At 35.6% G+C, this 25912-nt stretch overlaps 1 protein-coding gene across 4 annotated transcripts in view; it reads right to left on the reverse strand.

Moving 5' to 3' along the window:
* Positions 1 to 25912, reverse strand: part of DPYD (dihydropyrimidine dehydrogenase) — a 333817-nt gene that overhangs the window by 197775 nt on the left and 110130 nt on the right. For 3 of the 4 annotated variants that reach the window (XM_083867303.1, XM_083867305.1, XM_083867304.1), the window contains 2 exons: positions 24170 to 24251; positions 21684 to 21771 (listed from right to left, as the gene is read on the reverse strand). In XM_083867303.1, coding sequence (XP_083723429.1) covers positions 21684 to 21771; positions 24170 to 24251 — 170 coding nt within the window. Of the gene's footprint in view, positions 1 to 15344; positions 15602 to 21683; positions 21772 to 24169; positions 24252 to 25912 lie in introns of those variants that run through there. The other variant, XM_083867306.1, reaches the window with a different exon arrangement.

Here is a 25912-nt window from a genome sequence, read left to right on the forward strand (position 1 = left end):
ATTCAAATGCAAAATCAAATCTGCATGTTGAAGGTATAGCATGTGGGATGAAAGTACATTAACCCTGCACTGACAATCATGTCCCCAAGCACATGCACATACCCCCCAAGCACAGCTCCATACCTTTAAGTATATGTCTTTCTAACACCTCATGCTCTCCAATTTTTGGAGGGAGGGTTTAGGATTACAAGAACTCTTGAGCCTGAAATCAAATGCTGAGCAGATACACATTTATATATCAGGCAAGCTTTTTTTTTTTTTTTTTTTTTTTTTTTTTTTTTTTTTTTTTTTTTTTTTTTCCCCATGCTTATTTCTATCACAAACTTAAAAGAAAAAAGCCATTTTCAGAGACTGATAGCTCAGGAAAAAGAATTAATTAGGCTACATTTCAGAATATTTGAATAAAAAACTGTTGAAGGGGCAAGAAGTGAAACAGTTTCTAAATGCAGTCTTTGCCAGATAAAAAGATATTACTATTGAGGAATCATAGGGGAGGACACTTCACTGTTTACTTATTTATTCATTCAATCATTTACACAGAATAGTTTAGAACACTGGGCTGAAACCAAAATTCCTAATTGCATAAATTTTACAGAATGGGGGAACATTTAATAATAAAGGGTAAATCATACATCCAACTAAACACCTGGGAAGAAATTAACAGAACTACACATTCAGCAAATGAAGCCATGAAAAAGATGTCATAAATAGAATGCTGTTGTGATATTGAAGAAAAAAAGGAAGAAAACATAATATTTAAAATTTCTGAAGCCTTGTAATTAAATGTATAGCAGATGTAGTGCTGAATTTCTGACCATACAGCAGAGCCATAAAATTTATGAAATGTAGGTATTGATATTATAGCAACACCTTTCTATTTTCACTGCAAGTAAGAATGCAAATCAGGTAGGCAGACAACAATCCATACTCTACGCTTGGCTGCATGAGTCATTTTGATACCAAGAGTAACAAATAGCACTTACTGTTTGTAGCACTTTCTATTTGCAAGGTGCTACACAGTCAATTCTCAAAATATCCAGGGCCCAGATAAGAGATCAACATTTATCCTGCATTTTACAGATGTGCAAAGAAATTTAAGTGATTTGCTGAGGATCATACAACAGAAGCAAGGTTGTGATGGCTCTTGGGCAATTCACAGCATAAGATTTTAAAAGGCTTGAAGAATAGATCTTCCAGCTAGAACCTTTATGGTGTGGGAAGCATGCAGACTACTTCCTGCCTCCAGCAATGCTAGTGCAAGCACTGTCTGAGCATTTACCCTGCTTGCAACTGGAACACTGGAGGAACCCAGACCACCTGTGCCCCGCACAGGAATCATCCACGGTGCTGAGAGAAGGGAGCAATGTCCTTAAAAGGCCACTGTCTACAGTATTAGAAAGGCCTGGTGGACTGGGAGAGCTCCTCAATTACTAGATTGGGAATCGAGCCTCCAACACCTATTATTGTAAAATACTTGTTTTTGCAACTGTTTTCCCTTCCTTGCTTTAAGGATATGGATTACATCTACAGACTGTGTCACATCATAGTTATTTTGCCAGTAGCCTGTACAGGCTTGACACAGGTAGAAAGACTCACACATATCAGTGGGCAGCTACTACCTTTGTCTTTGGGAAAAAACATGTGATTGCTAATAATAAAAAAACCCAAGGAATAATATGCTGTCAAAGGGATATTCAGAGAGCAAATCAAAATTCACACTTAATTAAAAGTCTCCCTGCTTCCACCGACTCCACACAGAGTGGTAAGAGCTCAGCTGCAGAAGCCAAGCAGGAGGTGACTCTTTAATGAAGTGCACATTTGAATGAGATGGTCATTTGGTGTCAGCCCAGACAATGGCAACCTTCCTTCAGGATTACTACTTCCCACTATTTGACTTTTTTTGGACATGTCTAATTATATAGCTTCTCTTACCTGTCACCTAGCAACCTTAGCTAGATTTAATTATGTTTTTTTTAAAAAAAATCCCATAATATATTCACTGACATAACAATATGCTTATTCTTTGAGATGAATAAGAAACATAATCAAAACTGGTGCAAAAATCAGAATATACACATTTCCCCATATTTTAACTTACTACAGCTGACCAGTCATGAGAGGTTTCCATGTAAATACTTTTTTTTAACTTTCAGATCTTACTTATTTGGTACACGTGACAATAAATATTTTATGAAGGACAGAAAGGATCAAAACTCAGTAAAACAAGTATTCCATTCAGCTGTTCTTTTTCTTTAAAGAGAAATCTGACATCTAGGTTATCAAAGGAAGAAAACTATTAAAAATATGGGGAGAACAACTATATGAGCTTCTGTTTTATTTTAATCCTTCCCATTTTTATAATCTTCATGAATAATCTCATGTCTTTCCACTTTTATTTCCCCAATTTGTCTTTTTTCCTTAGTTTATGTATTCTATCTACTTTTTCTTTCTTTTTATTTCCTTAATTTTTCTCAGTTCCATTCATTACAGAAATTCCTGTCTTCCATTTCTCTACTATTGTCTTCTCTCCCATTTATCTACTATTTTTTTTAACTGTCCCTTATTTTGTTCAGGGTTTTCCCCTTCAGCCTTTCCTTCCCAGGCACACATCACATTTTGTCTCCAGAGCAGCTGAAAGCAACACGACTCAAACACAGCTTGCCTAAGGGCCCAGGGATTTGTCAGCTACAAGATGCTTTAGAGAAAATGTTTTCTTACAACTTAGTTATTGCCTCAAAAATGCCAGGAGAATTTAAAGCATGTTTTGTTGGTTCTTTAAAATACTGATAATGTATATTTAAAAACTCACAAAAATACAACAAAAGCCCCCAAACACTAACAAAAAACACAAAAAAAAAAATCTAAATACACACAACCCTTCCCATTTTCTAGCCAAGTATAGTAGAAAAGTAATAATTTGCATTTGATTATTTCAAACTGTTCCAATCTGTAGATTACTGCAAGGCATCAGTGGGGCTGTGGGACTGCCTCACTGAAGGAGTTATGATGTTGTAACAGCTTTATATGGCAGTATCTGTCCTTGACTGCAATAGTGAGGACAGCGTGGAGAGTATTCTTCGCCATATCAGGTATGAATACTCCTGATACTAGTTAAAAATACCATATATGGTAGATATCCCATTGGCTTAAATTCTATATTTAAAAGATACATAGCAAATTTTATAATTTTTTTTCTAAATATACAGTCTTAAGCAGTTTTTTCTTTATATCACTTTTCTCCAGTATTACAGGTTGTTGTACTGTAAGCATTTACTCTCACACTGAAATCCGTCCCTGGAAGGGTAAAGTGGTCAGCTGACATTGTCTGTTGGAGTAGACCCCACATTTACTTCCTATACAGAAGGCACGTTTGCCTTCAAGGAAACCTTGCTCATACTTCAGTCATTCAGACACCAGAGAGCAGGGCATGCGTAGTCACTCCAGACACTGCATCAGAGCTGTGGAGACAGAGCCATAAATGCCAATGGAATTAATTACATTCTGTTAAGTGAAGTTTGTGCACAAGCTTTTGTGAGAACAAGGCTTAATGTTGTTTTTAACATAAAAACACTTTACAGAACTCCTCCCACACTTCTTAAAACTGCATCCCTAATTATGGAGTGTGGAGCTTTACTATAAGTGATTGATGTTGTTTTGCGTGTTGTTATGGAAACAAACCAAGTAGGAGTTTCTGATTTGCGTATAGAATTTTGAGTCAGATTTTACAGTAAATAACTAAGCTTTCCAGTGTATAAGCAACAACACCATATGGCCATTAATCTCCACTGAAAGACTATGTCCCCACTTGCCACTACTCGTTAAAACTAAGGTCTTTCAAGGAAGAGGGTAAAAATCAATGGACCTGCTCCATCTTGTCACTGGTCAGTGAACAATAAAATGTGGTTGTCTCAATTAGGGACAACTTATAGGTGTGAACATTTGACAAACTCACTCAAAACATTCAAAAGAAAGCAGTTTTTTAAACTCAAACTTGAATTGACAAATTCTGCAGCTCATAGGACATCTGCCTGGGGATGCTACAGCTACACATAGGCATTTAAGGAATGGAAGTACCAAATGAATGGAAAGTTCAAAGAAATGACACATCTAAGTTAAAAGGCATTAATTTCTGCTACTGAACATGTGGGATGTAGGTACCTTCCAAACAGAAAAAGAAGACCAGTGTTCCTCGAAGTGCTTACTATACAATAAACAGAGGTTTGCAAAAAAAGATTGCAAGTGTAAAAGTGAAAGCCACAACAAGAATGAAAACATCAGAGTGGTATGGCTTAGTAAGAAAAACAATGTTAATTTTGTCTAAGTTAAATGACCTAGATAGACCAGATGATGACTCCTGCCATAATCTTTTTCCATTTGTGCATACAGAGATGAACTTCTGCTCTGCATATCTGAATCCAGCCCTGCGCTGTGGTCCTTTCTCTCGGCACCTGACAATAGGACTGACTATCCCTTTCCTTTGCGTCTGTAGATTACTGCAATTCCACAAGAACCCTCTCTTTCACCAAGAGCCATTACCAATTAATTTAGCTCTTATTTTGCATGTTCCTGGACCCACTTCCTCATCTGAGTCCAATGCATGTTCACCTCACAAATCTGCCATTCTAATATTGCATTCGTTCCTTATTGAAAAATCAGTCACTTCACCCCCAGAGGGCACAAAAACTTCCTTTACATCTCTGGAAGCAGCAGGAGAAGAATGGAAACTGTCCCAGACCAGCTTCACAACCTTCTTATTCTGGCTTTTGATTCTACCACTGATCCAAATTTTTGTTGCTCGTATTTTTGCTCTGAGGAAGTGCAATGTCACTCTGGTTAGGATGAGAAGCTTCCTCACCCTTTTCTGACTAGAAGTCACTTCTGCCTGAGAAAACACTAATAATGAGTCTCTTTTGACATTAGATATTTATGTTGCCCTAGTGCCCTTTGCTGCATCCCTGGGTGATTTCTAACCAGGCCTTAATGTGATCCCATTAGTTATCCTCCAGCTTTGGGGACATCTAATATCCACTCTGTCTGACTGGGTACAGCTATGGATATAACCTCTACAGGCCTCTGCTGCCTACTCCTAACTCTTACTGCTAATGCAAACATCAGGCTGGAATTTGGCTGAAGGACATGACTTAAATACCCTTCTTAGTGCACAGAACCACAGCTTGCCCCTGATCTGAATAAGCAGTGTAATGTCTTCACACAGAAGCATTCAACAGGACTAGGCAAAATAATCAGCAGTCGTTCGTTTAGGCTTGTTTGCCTGACCCACAACCTTTGGGCCAAATTTCTCTTTTTATATCAGAACAGAAAGCAATGCCTTTAAGATGGCACAGAAAGTGAATCATAAAGATATGCAAAATTACAGAAGCAGGTAATAATATTATAGACTGCTTCATAAGTAATATAATTGCAGTTATTTTTGACAATAAAAATCCATTGAAATTAGGATTTGAAACACATATAAACGTAGTCATCAGGCTGTGCTTCTACAATCTCAGCTGAGTACTCAATTCTCATCCAAAAGTGAAACTCGGATTGAATAACCAGCAGCCAATGTTACTCCTCTATAGTAAGAATAACAAATACGGAGGGAATGAAATAAAAAGAGCTAGCAATGCATTTCCCCCCCAGCATATCAAGCAGGTTTTCATATGGAAGCAGTGGTCATCAATCACTACCTCATTACCAACCTGTCATCTGGGTTTAGGCTAAATGTATTCTGGCTTGCTGCCATACTAAATGTTCAATGAAACATCCTTAAGGCTCTCTACAAGTTCAGCTGAAGTCACACATGCTATACATCAAAAAGGAACATTAGCGTTATCATAGCTTAATAAATAGTGCCATTCTGGCAAAGTAATCCTGTGTTCTAGAGCTATCTTCCATTCCCAGTATTATACTGCTTAAGTAAACAATCTTACTGTCTTGTGTGAAGTTTATTTAGTGATCAATGCATGTAAAGATAATTAGTCATACTGTTATAGATACACTTCCATCCCAGCTGAAGAACGTGAGCAAAAATAGCACAGGATTTTAAAAGCACACAATGGCATAATGAACTTTATCTTGCAGCATTCGTTTATAATTTTTGCACATGGTAGTTTATTATTGAGATTTCACTGCACTGGGAAACAATGACAGCTGAAGGACCCCAAATTAGTGTCTTTTCAAAATAACAGTACCTTGAGTACAGGACTTTTGCACATCCCTGGGATGTACTACAGCCACTAAAATGACTGAAAAATGTTTTTCAACATCTGTGAATACTACTCACTTTGTGAATAACTCCTGAATTAAGGAAGGATCCTTACATTTAGTCACTCATTTACATGCACATTTGAAGCGCTAAGTCCTGAATCTGTTTTAAAATTTAAAAATGCCAATAATATATACATATAGATTCTACAGCGGCAGAAGCTTCAAGAGGCACCATAAACCAAATCCTAATAACACATTTTTACATACATGAATCAGTTTATGAACTTTTTTTTTTAACAGTGAAAAATAATCTCAAAATTTAAGAATACTTTTTTTGTCCTTGTATAAAATTTTTCCTTTGTAGACACTGCATTTGTTATGCAATGAGGCCCTACTATTCTTTAACTAAAATATAAGAAATAGCTCCAATATGTTCAACTACAGATTTTCCAAATGATTTTAAGTATGTCCCAGAAAACCTGCCTTGACTAGTGAGCTGGGCTTGTTCTGTGCAAAACACGTGGAACTTAAATCATGGATTCAAACCCTTACCTACATGTGACGCTGTTACTTCCCCTTGTGTGTGATGCAATTGAAACAGCAGCTGGACCAACCCTTGAAAGAGTTCTTTTCCAACATGTTCATAGGTGCACACATACATGAGGGAAGGTAATCCACTTTATTAAATTGAATTCTGACAAACTGGAGAGAGAGTATGTTAAATGATTCTTTGGTCTGCTAGTTATAGCAAGCAACAATAAATTTGCTTAAACCAGGCTTTTCTTTTCCTTTTCTAATCTTCTAAGCCTCCTAACCAGAAGTCAGACTTGGGACAAATTTTGTTGTCTGAAAAGTCTTAGCAACAAAGACTGAATTTCCAGACTTACAACTCAAGAATGAACTTGTCTTTTCAACTTTAAATTGTCATGCTTTTTGCTTTCTTATTCCACAATCACTAAAGTTATCTTGTGCCTTTAAGAAAAAGTCTCTGCCACAAAATGGGGATGATCAAATTTAGTGCTTAGAAAAGGTGATATGCAAAGAAGTAGTAGTAGCACAGTTCTGGCACTCCCGAGAGCAGTGATAGTGTATTTCGTGTGGTTCCTGCTCAGAACTGCAAGGAAAAGCCATTTTCTATTCCTACATATATGCAAAGGGCCAGGCATCAAATTTGCTGTAAATATTGTGTAATAATACAGATCAAAAACTTGCACAGATTTCACTGTACCTTTTTTAAAAAGATATTAAAAAAAATTTAAAAAATAAAACATGATGCATGTAAAATTGGAGTGCATTAAACAGTTCCATCCTCAATCACAACCTTAATTCGGTGGCATTTTAGATGTCACCTGCAACGTAACGAGCCAGTTTAATTCAGAAGCTGCAAGTAATTACTGAACAGAACAGCAAAAAAGGACATTAAAAGATGTATTAACTATAGATGTAGTACAATTTTCTTGTGAAATTGGTGGACAACAAGGGAAGGGGAAAATGTACTTGGCTTTCTGCCTACTTTTTACAAAAGACCCTTGCAAATAGGCTTGCAGCAGCTCTGACCTCCTCCACGCTTCACTGCTTAGAGACATAGCTGCTTGACCAAAGAATCTGGATCCAGATTCTTCAGTGCAGAATTTATCACATTAACAATGCTTTTGACAGCTTTTAATTCTGAAGTTTCAGTTTGGCTGCTAGACAAAATTATTGCAACATCCACATAGCATCACTATAAATTCTAGTTATCTACTTTAGGTTTGATTCGTTTGGATTTTGGAATTTTTTCACCTCTCCCTCTGTAAATACAAATAGGTCAGGATCCTGAGAGTGCTCAGAGGACTTAGTATCCAGCTGTTGATCCATATGTTCTCTAGGCCAACACCTGCTGCAGAGATGCTACCAAGACCTCATAGTTGGCAAGCTGCTCTAACTCCACTCAGTTTGTAGGTTGAAAGGTCACTCTTTTAGTGTAGTCAATTTGTGGCTTCCACATTAAAGAGAGGGAGCTGTCACTGCTGGAGCTCTGTTTTATGAAATCCAGTGACAGTAAAACCTGATGCCCTCTACTTTCATAATAGCTTTAACTGTCTAGTACATCTTAGAAAAGTAACTCCTAGGGCCTGATGAGAGGATGAGCCAACCACTCCATGAACAAGAGAACCTTCTAACTCAAAGCCATAACATTACTTAAGGATTCTAAAGAATGAATGAACTGGCTGAAGGCACAGTTCAGGACAAGACTAATTTCCTTTTCTTTCTATTTCAGATCTAATTTGAGAAAGAACTGAGGATAAAGATGCTTTTTTCTACTCTTTAACTCCAACTATACCAGACCCTGCAAGATCAAAACAAGATGAAGAACAGATCAAATGCCATGAATAAAATCTACTAAAAAAGATTTTTAAAAAAACTTCTGATAAACAATTTTGACCCTAAGTAACTAGATATGTTTTTTGCCATTCAGTACTAAATTACACACACAAATCAGTGTGAATTTAAGTTCAAGGGACATTGCAGTGTATCATCCAATTTTACAATAAATTGGCACACCTTTATTAAGACCTTTATCAGGTTATACTTTTCTTGCACACATAAAAACATGTATTTTTGTGACTGGCATTTATACACATATAAATAATCAGTGATAAATCCCAAGAAAAAAATATTTTACCTGTCTACTGAATTAGAAAAGAAAAGAAAGAAAGGGGATAATGTATATACACGTAATAGGTATAGATTTACAGAACAGCATATATCAGAATTTCCAAACATTATCCACTACAAAGAAGTGTTCCACAATCAATGATCCAGCATAAGAGGAGAAATTTGGAAAATGGACTAGATTTCCACTGTCCCACCTTTCCTATTTCCAAAACTAGTAAAAAGGCAGTTTTCTCTAATCCTGGAGTCAGGGCACTCCAGCTTGTCTGAACAGACAGTGCAGTTTGATGGAGGTGAGTCTGCAGCATCATAAGCTCTCTGTGCTCCCAGCTCCATGGCAGCTCTGAACAGAAACCAGGGACCTGACACCAGATCGACAGACACGGACACACAGCACAGAACAAAGTCGCTTTATAAACCAAAGGCAGGTTAAAGACCACCCAGAAACTACAAGACTAAATTGCAAATACACAAAAGTGGAATCTCCCAAGTCATTGTTCATTTCCAAACACAGCTTGAGTAGGGAGAAAAGAATCAGACATTGGTTCATAGACATATTTACAGGAAATTTAACCAAATTGAATGACACTGCCTTTTAATGACACCACAAATTCATTAATTTTCCTAATTTCAATGTTAAAATCGCATCAATACATTTTTTCACTTCTATTATATTGCTAGGAGAATTCTTTCTGTTCACATGTACAGTTGGAACAGCTGTGTATGATGCCAAATGCAAAAATTTAAGGGATGTTCCAGCATATTAAGTTTAACCCTCATTTCTGTCTCAATGATAGATGTAAGAATTCCAACTAGGTTGATTTTATGAGGCAGTTAAATGATTTGTATTCAGACCAACATTAAAAATCCCCAAAGTGACAAAGTGTACTTGAACAAAAATACCCTGCTTGTGACATATCCTTTACAAGTAATGTGTTTTCATTTTTCACATGTTGCATCTCATTTATTTTATTCAGGCACACGCAGTTGAATCTACAAGATACAGTAAGCTTCCAATACCTTTGAAATAATAAATCATTTCTTACAGATGTTTTTACCCAGTGCAAGTCTGCTGCTCATTAATCAAACATTATCAGTATCTATCACTGCCCAGTGCTAAACAGGAAAGGCACCTCATTTTGAGTTTTGACTTTTATTCAATGGTTAGTCCCTGACCCTTCTACTACTGCATGCTTATTAGAAACACCTACTGCATGGCAGATCCTACTACATGCAGTTTTAGATGGGGTATTATACAAGCAGAAGAATTTTTTTCTTTAAGAACCAAAGGAAACAAAGTCAGGCTGCTCTTCATATTGGCAACACAAATGCAATCAAATTGTCTTCAAAGCTCTTTTTGAACATCTAAGTAAAATATAAGCATGTTAACAAACTATTTCTGGTCTAGATTGTTTCATATCTGAAAGCTTGAAATAAATATATATTAGGCACTATGCAAGATACATTTCATTTCTGATAAATTATTAAAATTTCATCTCAGAAAACAGTATGTAAGATACAATACATCCTTACCAGTATAATCCAGCAGGGGAAAATCTAAAGAAAATGTTTCAATGTGACTAAAAGTTATCTGATAAAAAATTGCAACTTCCTTGTGATCATTGATGTATTGCTGGATTCATGCCAATAATGCCAAATAAAATCTGCATTATTTCATCTGCTCTATTGGTTGCTGCACATTTTTTAAAAAAATGCTGGAACAGAAATGGAATAGGATAAGCCACACAACTGCAAATGCTTAGGAATGAAGATTTCTGTAGCTACAAGAAACAGCCTGAACATTTGCCAGCAAGAACACAGTATGGCTTCCCCACAGCATTTTACAGTACTGTGCACTTTCACAGTCCTTTTAGTGCTACATTTCAATCTTCCAACATGATTTTAGAGAAGAATGAACTCAGTCATGATGCCAATAGCCAGAGCCCAAAAGTCTCATCCTCAGCAGACCATCACACCATGCTGCTTCCTTCCAGTGATCTGTTGTGCTGTGTATGACTCATATTTTTGTTATTAACCAAGTGAAAAATTAAAGGCAATGAGAGTGCTTCAGGTAAAAAACTACCACCATCTCATGTCACAGCAGCAGTTCACTCAGCTTTCCTTTAACTAAACATTTTGTTTGCATATTCTACATCTTCCTGAATAACACTGAACACCACATTTGTATCTAGGATTATTCACCCTCCAAGGCTGATTAAACATATTCCATTCTTGGCAGGTCTACAGAAGTGACTGAGCTACGATGTGTATTTTCTATGCCTCAATACAATAAAGGGCATATTCAGCATATGCAAAGGCCCATATTTGCATCTGAAAAATAAGAACCCAACTTGTCAATGTAGAGGTTGTGTTAAGACTCTAATGGGCCTACAATTTTAAAAGTGCTAACATTTCAGAACTTCCTTTACTTAGTTTTGCTGGGATTTCCAGAAAAAGCTGTGCACAAAGAAGGCATAGATTGTTACAATTAAGGGTGATTTCTTCAGATTATACCTACTGCACGAAAGAATTTTTTTTATTTTTTAATGCAAATTAACACCAAGCTTTTGTATGAAGCAGCTACTACAGAAAGAAAATGGGCAGGAACTTTGCTCCAGTGATTAGTACAAAGACAACCACCAAGTTAGACCACCTTATGCTTCATGCACAGAATGGTCACTCTAACTGCAAATTTCTTTCTGCAAGAGACTTTATTTAGTCAAGTACTCAAACTTTGAGTCTAAGGAGACAAGCAATAAAAACAGTAAATAGTGGCTATTTGGTAACTGAGGTATGTAAAGTCTTTTTTGAGAACATTTTTTTGTTTTGAAGAGACTCCTATCTAATGTAGTGCAAGTTTAACAAAACATAAATATTTCCAGATCACAGAACACACTGAAGTCCAAGGGACCCACAAGGTCCAACTCTTAAGTGAATGACCCATAAAGGGCTTGAACCCACAAACTTGGTGTTATTACCACATGCCCTGACCAACTGAGCTAATCCCAGGGCCATAAATTTCTCACAGATAAAAATCTGGCCATCATTTTTCACCTACAAAAGATTTGTTCTGGGCCATAATAGAAGCACCAAGCCTGTGTTTACCAACAAATAGAAATGCAATCATGTCTAAGTCACTCAGATATATTCAGAAATAATGAATTGTGATATTTCCAATGTCAAACTACTAAGCAATAGGCTATCTATAAAATTAGAGTAACTGTTCCCTTTGGAAGATAGTTCTGTTCTCATTTAAAAAAAATAAAAACAAGCTTTAAATACTGTATTATTTAGAAATTTTATTTAATTGTGGTAAATAATCTAATATCAATTTAAATAACAATCAGCTACTGACATTCCACTATCTACTGAGGTGTTAGAATCTATTTAAATATATGCATCACACTCAAATAAACATCTATTATCAATGGTGACAAATAAACAAAGAATTATTTATAACAAAAGTAATCCTATGAAATCTGAAGTGAGTTACACCATCTCTTGTTACATCAATGGAACAGTAACAAATAAAACCTTGATAACTCTTAGAAATGTAGCAATACACTGCAAGTTTCTACTTGGTGATTACCATTTCAATACAATGGCAATTCAATTTATTAACATTAAAGATTAATTGGCTGAAATCTGCTAATCTTTAAATTCTTATTACTCTTCCTTTTTCTTCCCATGAAACTGATCACTAAAGATCATTTGAGGGAATATCACACTAGGTGTTGAATGCGTTTTCACTTTCTCTAATGTTTGATACTCAGCTTGGTACATTTTTAGCACAAATTAATGAACAATAGCCCAAGGATTTTGAGAAAAAAAAAAGTGTCAAGGACAACATTTGGAAAACAACTTCCTCCGTTAGATAAACATGTAATTTGTATTAGCATTATCCAAACACTCTAAGTACTTACTGTGCTTATTTCTGTGGTTTAGTCTTATAAACAATTTTTACAAATCAATTTGCAGTAAATTTAGCATTAACACACTGAAAACTCTAACTGTACAAGCAGTTAATCTTAATTACTATATGTACCCCACACCTTATGACATCACCAAGTGTCAAATTTTGAATATGGTTTGATACTATAAAATGCACACAGAAGACCATCTATGTGACTTTAAGCACAAGGAATGACAAAGTTGATCTCAAATCTGTGGAACACAACAAGATATTACATAAACCCAGAGAAATATTTGTATGCCTCTTAGCCTTTCATTTTATATTCATAAATATACATATTTGCATAGTTATTTTAAATTTCATACTAAAAGCAACCATATGAATGGCCTATTTGAAAAGTATAGATTAAAATACTAAAAAAACAATTTTCAAGTATCATGACCATAGCAAGTGGTTCAAAAGTCTGGACAACCTGCATATATGCAAAAGCAGAGACACAGCAGCGCACGCATTTATATAGCTTAGTTAAAGATTACTTATTATAGTGCACATCTACAAGTTTTTCTCAGATATTTGTTCCCTTTAAAAATGTCCATGGCATTAAAACTAAAAAAGGGCAGAGGATGTGCCTTCTCATGACGATAGAGGCTACTCTATTGGACAATAAACATACAAATGCTTCTGGAAGAGGAAAGCTTTTCAATTAATGTGTTGAGTCTGAAGGGAGGAGTGAGGGATTCCCTTGAGCACACACTGCAGGCCATTACAGGACTCAGAAGGTCCTCAGGCTGTGAATCCCAGCCAGAAACAGAACCACTAGTGAGTATGCCCCAAGCTAAATGAAGAACCAAAACTGGGCTCAAGCACCTCCAGGGCTTCCCCCAAAATGAGGTAACTGCCTTTCACTGTATCAAACTGCTCCTAAACAAACCAAGGCCTGGCTACTGAGCAATGATGGAAAGGGAAGCAGATGACTGAGAAGCACAAGAGAACCAGTGGGTCAGAGGGAAGTCCTGAGCCCTGCCCACGGCTAGCAGTGGCTTCCAAGGCACCACTCTCATGAAGCAGAGAAGTGGCAGAGCAAGAAGATCTCCTAAAGCAACCTCTAAAATTCTTTCAACATGTACTACAAATCCACAGCACAAATTCAGCTTTCTCTTAACTCTGTCAATTGAATTCAACAAGGCAACACACCCCTTGCTGAGTGGGCAGTGAAAGGAATATGAATTCAGGAACATTATATTTATGAGACATAAATATGACAGGAAGACTGCTTAAAACTTTATTCATTAACACAAAAAAATGCTTGTCATCTTCTCACCAATAATTGGCACAAAGTAACAGAGACTGTGATACTCTATTTGTGTATAATCTTAAAAAAAAATTAAATGCAACAATCCTAATTTTTTAACCAGTGTTTTATCTTTTGAAAAGAAGATGAAGGAAAGTAAGGAATTTCTAAACCTCTTATTTAGATTTTGTATTATTGCAGTCCTCCTGTACTATTAGAACTATGTTTCAATAAGTGTCTAATTGCATTAAACACATATGGGACCACATACACTTTTCTCAAATAAAAACGAGAGCTCAGCTAAAGTAAATTATATGGATCAACTCACAGACTGCACTTTAGAACGTTGTTCATTCTGTGTCTGAATATTAATATGGAAGTAAAAAGATGGCAGCATAATTAATATTTGTACATCTAAAAGATAAAAGAAACAGTCATGGAGTGAACTCTTGGAGCAAGCAAGCAAAGTCTTATTTTGGATATAAAGCATTCAAGTGTGTAACATCAAAATAGGAAATATACCATATAACATCACCATTTTGGTTTTCTTTTTTTTTATTCACCTCAAACATAAAAATTGCTTAAAAATATATGTTTGAATAAAAAAAATGCTAAATAATGTTAGATTACATAATCCACTAAAACATGAAAATAATAACTACTCTTATAACAATAAGAATCAAATTAATTTTGTCATTATATTTAGATTAGCAGTTCTTCAGGCAGATTGTCCAGCATCATGGAAAAAACAGGAGACTGTTTTGTAAAACATGCAAGAGAGATTGTTATGCTAAGTAGTGTTTTGCTAGGAAAGATAAGTAAGTAAGAGCACAGAAATCTGTGTAATTTACAAGTGAATATCATAAGGATGCCCAAGGGCAGATTATTAATATTTTTGAAAGTGTCCTAAGACTATTAATAATAAATAAGCTGGTTTGTGAATCTTAGCCCTAAAAGCTTTCAAATGCCTAGTGCTTTCGATGTAGATATAGGAATATTCCACCAATATCCAGAGCAGTACCGAGGACTAAAGAGCTGAAATAACAGCTTACTACAAATGTCAATAGTAGAAAAAATGCCTCAAGCATAAAAAATCTTGGATTGATGTACATTGTTGGTCTCCAGGAAAGATGCTGCATTGGAAATAATAGCAAGTTCAAATTCCTGCTACAGCATGTAAGAACAGGTTCTTCCACAGAGTTCCTTTTTTAATATAAGTATTTGGTTTTTAATAACAATGTTTTTTAGATTAAAGAGTAGCAGAAGATAATAAAATAAAGACAAACAAGTTTTTTATTAGAACCAACTGATTGTATAACTAATTTAGAATAAATATTATTCACATGGGACATGAAACAAGAAATGTAGTGTTAAAGAAGAAGGCATTTATTCTCCAAACTGTGAGCCATGGGCTAAGGCTCTCCAGGAGGCAGATTATAAAGAACTCCCATACTTGACTGCACAGACTTGTGCAGCTCTTCTTCCTTGGGACTTCACTTCAGGCAGTTGTAGTTTCATGTGAAGTTTTGATCCTGTTTTGTACAAAGTGCAAACACATCTATCGCTGGCCTTCTCATGGAATCTTTATTTAAAAAACAATGGTTTTAAAATTTAATTTCAATATTAGTCAAGGCACTGTAAGGCAATTATGAAGTATTTTGAATTAGCTTTGCCCAGATCCTGCCACTGGTCTTCACCACTGCTGTTCTTCTTCAAACTCATCAAAGTACTCTGACTTCATGACTCATCTCAATTATTTCATTCTCATTATTTCTAATACCAAAGGCTCACAGCTTTTTGCAGATATGTGAATTTGAATATGTCAGTTTGCAACAATACAATATAATTTCAAGAGTTTTCCCTGGTTCTGTACCCTTTAATGTCTTCAACTGTATATCGATATCAATGCTTAAAAGGCCATTGTTATCACCATTTAAAATCCTTGGTTAAAAGCACTTGCTTTGCAACATTCTGGAACAGTCATCTCCCTTGTCTACAACGGACAATGAAATAAACCCAGAAACTAATTCAGGCACACATTTATTTTGAGTATCTAGCTGATCATGTTTCCAACATCATTCTTTCCTGAACTACCTTCCAAGGTATTATTTTTCTCCCTTATTTGTTGTCTTTTATCTGTCTGTCTTGAGGTTTTGGCTTCCTTGCAGCAAAACCTGTACAACCGATAAAGTGTCAAAATATTTATGAAATTATAAAATAATACAAAACAACACCAAGAAACCTCCAACAACAGAGCTGGTGATCCTAAGAGCCTAAGGCTGCACAATGCCTGTCCTAAAGCTCTTCCACCCAGGTGCACTGTCATTTACATGACTTGCTATATTACCACTGAGACAAACAGCTCTTCACCAAGGGGCCTAATAGCCTCCCACAACATTTAGAAACATCACAAACACCAAGAAACACAAATCAGTTCTGAAAAGCCACCAACTAACAGATAAATCTTGGATATGTTTTCAAATAACTCTGCCTCTAAACTCCTACTTTGGAGGAGGTAAGTGAAAGCACAAGTGAAAAGAAAAAGAAAACTCAGAAATACAAGGTAAACCAAATCCAGAGAAGCAGGCAAATAAAAGTCTGTTCCCAACCTGAAATGAGAACTATTTTGAACATGACATATTTCCTCCATAAATGTCTGTGCTGGCCATGGGCCTATGGGCCCCATATGCAGATTTCATGTCCTCCAAATTTAGTTTATGAATCAGGAGTACGATGCACAATTTTTTCCTATAGCACAAGCAAAATGAACATCTGTTCACTTTTTGCCATGTAGGTTTATATCTGTGTGGGTGGGTGTGAACAGAGCTCTTGATGTGTAATAGTCCTCCCATCTGCACACCAGGTGGCACTGCATAGTTAATCAGAAGATAATAACAGGCATGAGGAGATTACTTACTTTTTGGGGAAGAGAGAGTAAATCAATCTCAGAAATTTTTTTAAAAAACAAGGTACATTAATGCTTGTACTTTTAATTTTTTTTTTTGGTGTGTAATTTCGATCCAATCAATGACATGATCTGATTATATCATTGTTTGAATGTTATGTTAGTTAACTATGAATGACTGCAATTACGACAAAGATTCTTTCCACACAGAATTTCATTTATTTTCTTTTTTTTTTTTTTATGTACAGTTTTAACCCTTGCAAGCAGGATACACTATTTAGAATACATCCAAACAACAATATGCTTAGATTGACTTGGTACACTCACCTAACCCACTATTTCACAGTATTTAATAGACCTCTGAACACCCATATACCATAAAACTAACTTCACAGCAATTCAGCAGCAGAAGATGGAGGAAGAAACAAGCAAGCTTCATTACTCAATGATAAGTTAAGTAAAAAGTTAATGCTGCCAGTTTAAATCTACAAACACTGATGGTAAAGTGTTTAAGCAATTTCTGGGAATGAGGGCTTTAGATTTTTTTTAAATAGTTTACCATATAAAACAATATTTGAGGATATATTTTTATCTGATATTCATATAAGAAGAATATAAATGTTATATAAAACACCTATGTTATGAAAAAATACTATAGAATAAGGATAGAGGTTTGTGTAAAAGTCTGTAAAAAGTATGTTTATGGTGAGAGCTTCTCTATGTAGTCGTTTGAATGTCACATGAAAAACATCCTTAAATACTTTAAATACTTGGTTCATTCATTTTTATTCAATTAAGTAGTTCTATAAAGAAACTGTTTTGTATTTTCTCTTTCAAAAAGGATATGAAATGCTTTGTAGAGTCATAAAAGACAGAATAACAGAATCCTGTTTTCCAAAGAATGCAGCTGAACTTCTAGAAGGATGAGTAATAAAAGTCTGGTATTTCTGCATTTGCTCTGATAGCCATGAGAGACACATACACGTGATTTTTTTTTAGTGGTAGAAATCATATTCCACTCTGAAAATCCATGAAGAGACACAGTAACACAAAGCGTTCAGACTGCTCTGTTCCCCATAGGATACCCTTGGCTGCCTTCCTCTGCTGTCTCTGAGGACCATGTGCTCTCTCCTCTAGCCCCTCACCCCTTCATTGATTTCCCCTTTTGCTCTCAGCATGCTTATTCTCTGTTGCCCTGAGTCTCTATGGTGTTTACAGAAGACAGCAACTGATGCAAGACCTTTTTTTCTTTTAAAGCAGAATTTTCAAACTGATCTGTCAGTTCAGTTACAAATTCTTCACAAACTCTTCTTATCAAAAAGCAGAGCTGATTCAACGTGGAGTAATCTTTCAAATCAGGACAGGATGTGATTTTTTTCTATTCTTCCTTTTAAACGTTGGTTTTAAAACTTTGAAAGTTTAATTGGGAGATTTAATTCCTATTAATTAATGTTTGTAAGTAGCAAAATAAACCCAAAAGTTTTGTAATGGGAGGAGAATTGGAATTCTAAGATGAAAATTTTAGGGACTAATTCTTCATCTCTGATTCTTAATTAGCATTTTTAACTGCTCAATGAAATAAGACTAAGTTTAGAAATTGCACCTACCTAAATGACAATGAAAAAAGGAACCAAAAAAATATGGTAAAGACTCCAAGAATATTGATCCTGCCATTGTTTAGCTGCTACCTTTTAGTCCTGTAAAAATTATCATGCATGCCATTGTCTGTTATTACTTTTGATGTAAGAAACTGATTCATGAACTACCCTCTAATACTTACATTAGCTGTAATCTGAAATTGTGACTGCTGGAGAAAACCAGAAGCATGGTGTATCTCTTACATTGCCATTGCCCAGCTGGATCCTTACTGCTTATCCAAGTAACTATGAAAGCTTTTCCTAGGATTAAGTCTTTCCTAGTTCAACATAAACCTTCATAACTCCAAATTCCACACCAGTCTTTACAGCCTAATTGGGAAAGGTAAGATGGAGATAAGGTGTGACTCACACTGAGACCCCAGAGGTTGTCAAAGTTGGTGACACATACTGGCCACAAGTCTAGTACAAGGTATTTCCTCAACTTTGAAGCAGTGACTAAATGTACCAGAACTACTGGCTGGAGGGCATCTTTCCCCTTAAGACAAAAACCATCATGGTCTCAATGCTTTGGTAAGCAATTAATTGAAGCAAAGCACCCTTTTTTATTATTACTCATTTCTAATAAGTCTGTTAACCTGTATCCTTTTGTGAACTTAGGAATTCTTTGCCTCTCATGTCAGAAACACACAAAATAGCTGATTAGAGCACACTTTTAACAGCCGTCCAAACAACTGTCACAAAAAGCCTTTGTTATTAATTTTTCTTCACTATGGTCACTCACCATTAATGCCCAAATCCCAGTCACCTATGTTTTACCATTGACAGAGCCTGCAGTGGAGGGCACTTTCCCTACCACACACAATACTCCCACAGACAACAGCTTTTCCCTGATGCATAACTGTGTGAAAAATAGTTTTCAAAGTTCTCTTTGCAACTCTACCTGCCCCCAGGTAGCTGCTTATTTACAAGTGCTCTTCTGTTTCATGAATCACACATGGACTTCGGTACAATCCCAACCAATAAAATCTTGAATTCCATCTCATTTGCAAGACTAAAGGTGTGTTCTTCAAAAATCACACTGCTTGGAAAAAGTCCTCTCACATTGTACTCTCCTCCCATCAGGGATTTCATTTTCTTTTACACACTCATTTACCTCTTTTTTCCACTAACAGGGAAAATTGAAAATTATCACATTTCTTTTCCATCAAGGTACAAATTAATTCAGAAGCAAATTACAACAAAAAATAAATGTCCTGTTTTATATAAGTAGCTCCATGATTATTTTAACCCTATGATTCAGAGTAATGTTCAACTGTGGTATTTCTTTGAATATGTTTGTTCAGTAGTCAAAGAACACAAAAAGAAATGCAGTTCAGACTCATTATGGAAAAACGGTTGTTGCTGAGAGCTTAGAAAAGCTCTATTGCATTAATATTGTTAACTCCACAAATATGCAACCCCTTGTCCTCCCCCTCTCACCACCAGTATGCAAGGCCACATTACTGTCCAGTGGCTGACACAGTACTGCAAAAGTGAGATGGCAGGCAGACAAGGGGGTACAGAAAGGGCATCATAAATGCAAGGTAGCTTCCAATAACAAAACTTTGTAGGTACACATAATCCTTCATTAGCATTTATACCCTCTGTTTCCTAGTACAATCAATGAACACATGCTCTACAGGAGAATTATGCTTCAGATGCCTTCTCTTGTTTATTAAAATTCTGGCTGTGTCCCTTTACCTAGCATCTGTATGGCAAAATGTTGTCTGTAGATATATACATAAATATATTTCTAACCAAAAATATTTTATATTAGAATAGCTTTATTAAGGTCAGAAAATAAACTTAGATACGTAAACTAAACACTCCAATTCTATGTGAGGTGCTCAGTGGTCATTTTTGCTGACACTAAACTGAACTGTTATTCTAAGCTTCTGAGTCAGAAATGCAGAGGAACAACGCTGATGTTAAAAAAATGACTGAGAATTTTTTCCTAAGTGCTAGACTCACAGAAAACAAATGCTTATGAATTAATTCCTCATTGGTGAGATTTTGCAATGTGGTTTGAAAGACACAAATGAAAACAAAATATATAAGTATCACCATTTGCTTTGTATACAATTATATCAAAATATGATACATCAGAATTCCTATACATGGAAGTTCTCTAACAATGTGAGGATTTAGGATTACATAAATCACAACACTCTGTGCTATCATTACACAACAGAATAGACCTGCAAAGCTTATTATACTGCATAACCAGATGGTAAACAACAGTTGTCGTTGTACTAAGAATTACATCTCTGTAATCAATAATAGGAAGGAGGAACAGTTGGACAACTTGTTTCCTATTATGTTCACTTAGGCAACGTCTAGATCAATAAAGAGCATTAAGCCTCATACCAACTGTAGACAATGCCTGCTCAACATGCCTATCATATGGCAGCAATGGGTCCAGCTGTACTTCAAAATAATTGTAAATGGATAATAATTCTAATCTAACATTAAAAAGAAGCGATGATTCAAGCAGCAGAGACGTGCAGGACTTCTCTATTACATGAGAGAAGACAGACCTATGATGCTAGGTCAAAAATCAGCTTATTTTGTTAACCCACTCTATAAGTACATTTCACTACAGCCTATCTGAAGGATGTTACATGTTTTATATGGATGTGAGCAAAAAAGCAACCAAGCATGATATCAGTGGCTTACATATAGACTCAGTAATTGTGTGGGTGTAGTAAGCTGTTCACAAAAATTGAAAACTAAACTTGTGTATCGCTCTAGGCCAATATGGCAATTAATTACAAGCAAATTTTTAGTTCATCCATTTTTAACAATCTAAACAAACAATAAATCAACCAATTCAGTTACATTCACATCCTACTTAAAGATCTGTAATATAAATCTGAAAATTTTAATAGCCATCTTAAGGTCACTAGTTTTAACTTCCTGATTTTAATTTTTTCTTACATTCCATACTTCCATAATTCATCAAACTAAAGCTTTCTCTCATCATGCTATTAACAAAGATAAAAGTTCCAGTTTATTCCTAGGCAGTCAATCAATTTCAGTATGAGAAAACATGGGACTGTGAGTTCTTCTTACCTATTCCAATAAAGACTGCTTTATAGCCATCTTCTTTCAGGGTGTGGAGTGTCATTCCATCCACTGTGAGCCCCTTCCTAAAAATTATCTGAAAGAATTAAAAATTGCTCGGTAAAAATTGCAATTGTAATGAAGCAGCACATTCTGCACGGTAAACTAACAAAGGTTTTCAAAATTATGAATGACATAAGTTTTGATTTAGACTTGCAATTGTTAATTCTAATTTAGATAAGAAAACAGTGTCCACAGTGCAGTAATTGGTGTTCATTTATTGAAAGAAATAACTGAGCGATCAAAACACATCTATAATCTATACTTGTTTCTGATCAATTAATTTTTGCTTCCAGAAGCAAAAGCTGAAATTTTTTTTCCAGAGCCATTCTGCACCACCAATGCTGCTCTGAGCAGCCAGTGCACAGGCTGAGCACCGAGAGGAGTTGTAAGAGTGTAAGAGACAGGGAATGGTGTTCTCTGCATGTTCAGGCAACCAACGATGGCAGTCCCTGTGCAGAGGTCATGCAACTGGAGATACACACACCTTTTGTTCATCACTCCTAACCCCAAGGCCTTTGAGCACAAAAAAGCGTGTGTGATTCCTCTTCTGATATTTCATACTTCTTGACATAGGTATGTGTGTTTTTATCTCCACATCTTAGACTCTCTGAACTTGAATGCTTTCCCCCAGGTTTTTTATATCACATGTGATTTTACTTTAAAAACGCAGTGCCGTTGTGTAAGCTCCCTACTCTGTGATCTTAACAGTTTAGCCTTCAAGTCACTGTGCATCTTGTTTGTTATTCAATCTGCTTATATTTTATCTAATATACTTTTCAGGTTGGGAAAAAAGGCAGAGGTAAAATACAACTGGCACTACTTAAAACTGACTTTCTTTGTCTTTGGAGATTTAGCAAAAATTTTATCAGAAGTGAAAAAGCCATGTACTATTGCAATCCTTAAAACAATACAGACTCCATCCTCACTTGTAACAAAAGACATTCCATAAATTGTCATTACATTTTTTTTTATCCTGTTGTGTACATATGTTATGAAACCCTAATGAAGGAATTTAAATAGCAATACTATTTTATGTGAGGATTCATAATACTTCTAGGGCCTAGCTCTGTAATCCTTATTCAGCTGACTAATTCTTACTAATTTCAGTGGAATTACTTGAATAAACAGCACTACTGAGCATTTACACAACACAGCACCTTCCATCACAGATTTGAAATGCTTTAAGTAAACACCAGAAAATATTTCCAGCTTACAGAGGTATAAAGCTAAGGTACTTATTTAACCAGCTTGCCAAAGGGTCAATTGCAAACCAATGGCAGAGCTTTGAAGCAAATTTACATTGAGATTCTCTGCTGCACTCCAGAACTGCAGAGGACTTGCAGGTCAAGATGACATGGTGGCTCCATTCTGGAGACCTTGTCATAACCAAGCCCTGGGAATTGAGGCTGGCAGAGGATTTCTAGGAATTTCTACCCAGCAATTTTGTCTAAAGGTGTCTCACTGCTCTGTTTAACACCATCTCTAACTAAACCTCCATTCTGTCAATCTTTTTAAGGCTTGCAAATGAAATTTTAAAGTAGAAAAAAGACCTGTAGGACTTTAGGCCTTATCTTGCATCTTACCAGCACTTTTATAAAACCTGGGCAGGATAATGTTCTCACTCAGGTCTTATGACAAGTCTACTATTTTTACAAAAAGAATCAACATGAAAGATTCCAAGAATTTCTTGCTTCACTGCAGGCTTTAGTAACATTTTAAAAATAAAATATCCCTCCTGGTACTCAAAAACTTTTTCCAGGGATACATCTTAAATTTGTAACTTATATTAAAATGTGCAGCAATTGTAAATACCATCTAAATGTTCAGCTCAAGTCCTAAATTAAAATAAATCACTGTTCCCATTATCTATGTACAACACACACTTATTTAACAGAATAATGCTTAACTATTGCTTTCCAAGAAGTTGAATGGACTGTTATTGTTTATAACAGATGATCATGTTAACACTTTAATTTGATGCATTTTATTACAAAATTAACTTGGATGCAAGACTGTATGATAAACCATTAAGAAAAAAAAACTCAGTGAGAAGGAACAAAAGAAGTATCAAATATGAATGGTTTAAGTAGTGCCAAACTTGTATGAAAAAAACTTGATTAAAAAAAAATCAAATCATTCCAATAGCTACATTGAACCCCTAAAGCAATTTAGGAATTTGTTTCTTACAGACAATTAATCACATGCAGACATGCCAGATGAGAACTATTGATTGCCCTTTTCCAAACTAGTGGCATTCAGACAGGAGACAGACAAATGCCCTGAGCAAGAGGAAGCATCTTCCTGCCTCTGTCTAGCATAGCTTTTAATCGTTCTTTACTAATGTGCATGACATTTTGCTGTTAATCTTTGGCAGAGTTCTTGTTCTTTTTTTTTCTTTGAGCTATACATAGGCAGGATATATTTTTCATTACCTTCACTCCAAGATCCTTCATCAGCTTGGCTTCAAAATTCACTACATCATACGGCAAACGGAACTGGGGGATTTCAGACATACTAAAACAATAAAAATGCTTGTAACTATTACGAAAAGATTATTTTTAAATTTTATTTTTATTATTATTATTATCGTCAGCTAAAATACTTATACCTTAGTTAATTTTGACATATGTGAATGGAAATGTGCTGAAATGTGACTCCTGACTTTTTTTAATTGTTAGAGTGACAAAAAAGCATTATTTATCCAATGCTAAAAATATAGGCCAGAAAGGCAGTACCTTGAGGCCAGCACTGCCCACTCTTGTAGGTGACTATTTAACAAATGTTATCTTTGGGTTCTAAAGTATTTCAGCTCCATTCCTTTTGTTCACCAGACTATTTAACACTAAATTTAAGATACCCACTTAAAAAAAGACCTCATGGCTAATGAAAGCAGTGTGACATAGCAATCTTATATTAAGCCACCCAATAAGAGAGTACCAAATTTCCCATACAATTTTTTAGAAGTGTTACATATGCTATTTTGAGCTATGGTATTTAAAACTGTACCTCCATTTCTACTTCATAAATTTGTGATGATTTTTCAGGATGGACAAACACTTTATCAGCTGTTGATTTCATGTCTGGTTTTTAAACTTAATGTTTATTTTTTTTAAACCTAATGTTTATTAACTGGTATTTTTTTCCTTCTGGGGAAGACAAAGAATGACATATTCAAGTTCCCAGAATCACAGAAGGGGGAAACTGTAGTGCCAGTATAGAATCTCAGTTTACATCTACTGATACAGATCTAATACATATATTTTTATCTCCAGTGAAATGTCATCTATATATGACAGTTCAAAATTCCTACTGTAGGAATTTTGTTGCAGAAAAACAGTAAAGTTATCTTTTAGATACGTTTGTCCAATGAAGATAAAAACATAAATACGCAGAAAAGTAAAGGCTTCTCCCCAGATACTTCTAAGCTTCAGTCTAATCTGTTTTCAAATTAATGAATCTGTAATATCCATAACAAAGCACAGGCACAGGAGATTCACTGCAGCTAATTTTACATATTGGTATTGACCGCACCACCTTTAGCACCTAACTTTGACAGGCCAGAAAAGTCTTATTTCTTTTAAGCTCCATCAACTTTATTTATACTGATAAGAAACTGGTGTCCTTCCTTATTTCTAATACCACCCTTTTCATACCTCTCTTGACCAGTATGCAATGGGAAGTGTTGTAAATATCAGATATAATAAATGTGTCAATATAACTTTCATAAGTCATGCTAAATAAAGGTGTCTGAGGCAGAAACTAATATATCGATATGATTCTGCAACAGAGATTCAATAAAGAAACCTAATCGAAAAAGGTAAAGTTCTATTTTCCAGGCCACCTATGCATTTGCTGGAGGCCTGTCGTTTCCACAAGACGCTCCCAGAACAGCACTGGTTGTGTTACATCACTGTCAGAATTTGGAAACACTTTTTTTTACTTTTATTAAACACTTAGTTTTATGCTGTGAGGTATACCCATATGCATGCACATTAACTATGAAAAGAGGCTTTTTATGGAAGTCAACTATACATCAATAATTCTGATGCTATCTCTTTTAGCAGCAGTAGATGGTCTTTGACTCTGCAATGGAGAGATAGAGAGGGAAAAGAAAATGGAGCAGAAATGGAGGAGGGATGCAGTGGATGCAGTGTCCCACAAATTCACAGCGACCT

This window comes from Zosterops lateralis (genome assembly GCF_965231275.1).
Source record: "Zosterops lateralis genome assembly, chromosome: 9".
Lineage (NCBI taxonomy): Eukaryota > Metazoa > Chordata > Aves > Passeriformes > Zosteropidae > Zosterops > Zosterops lateralis.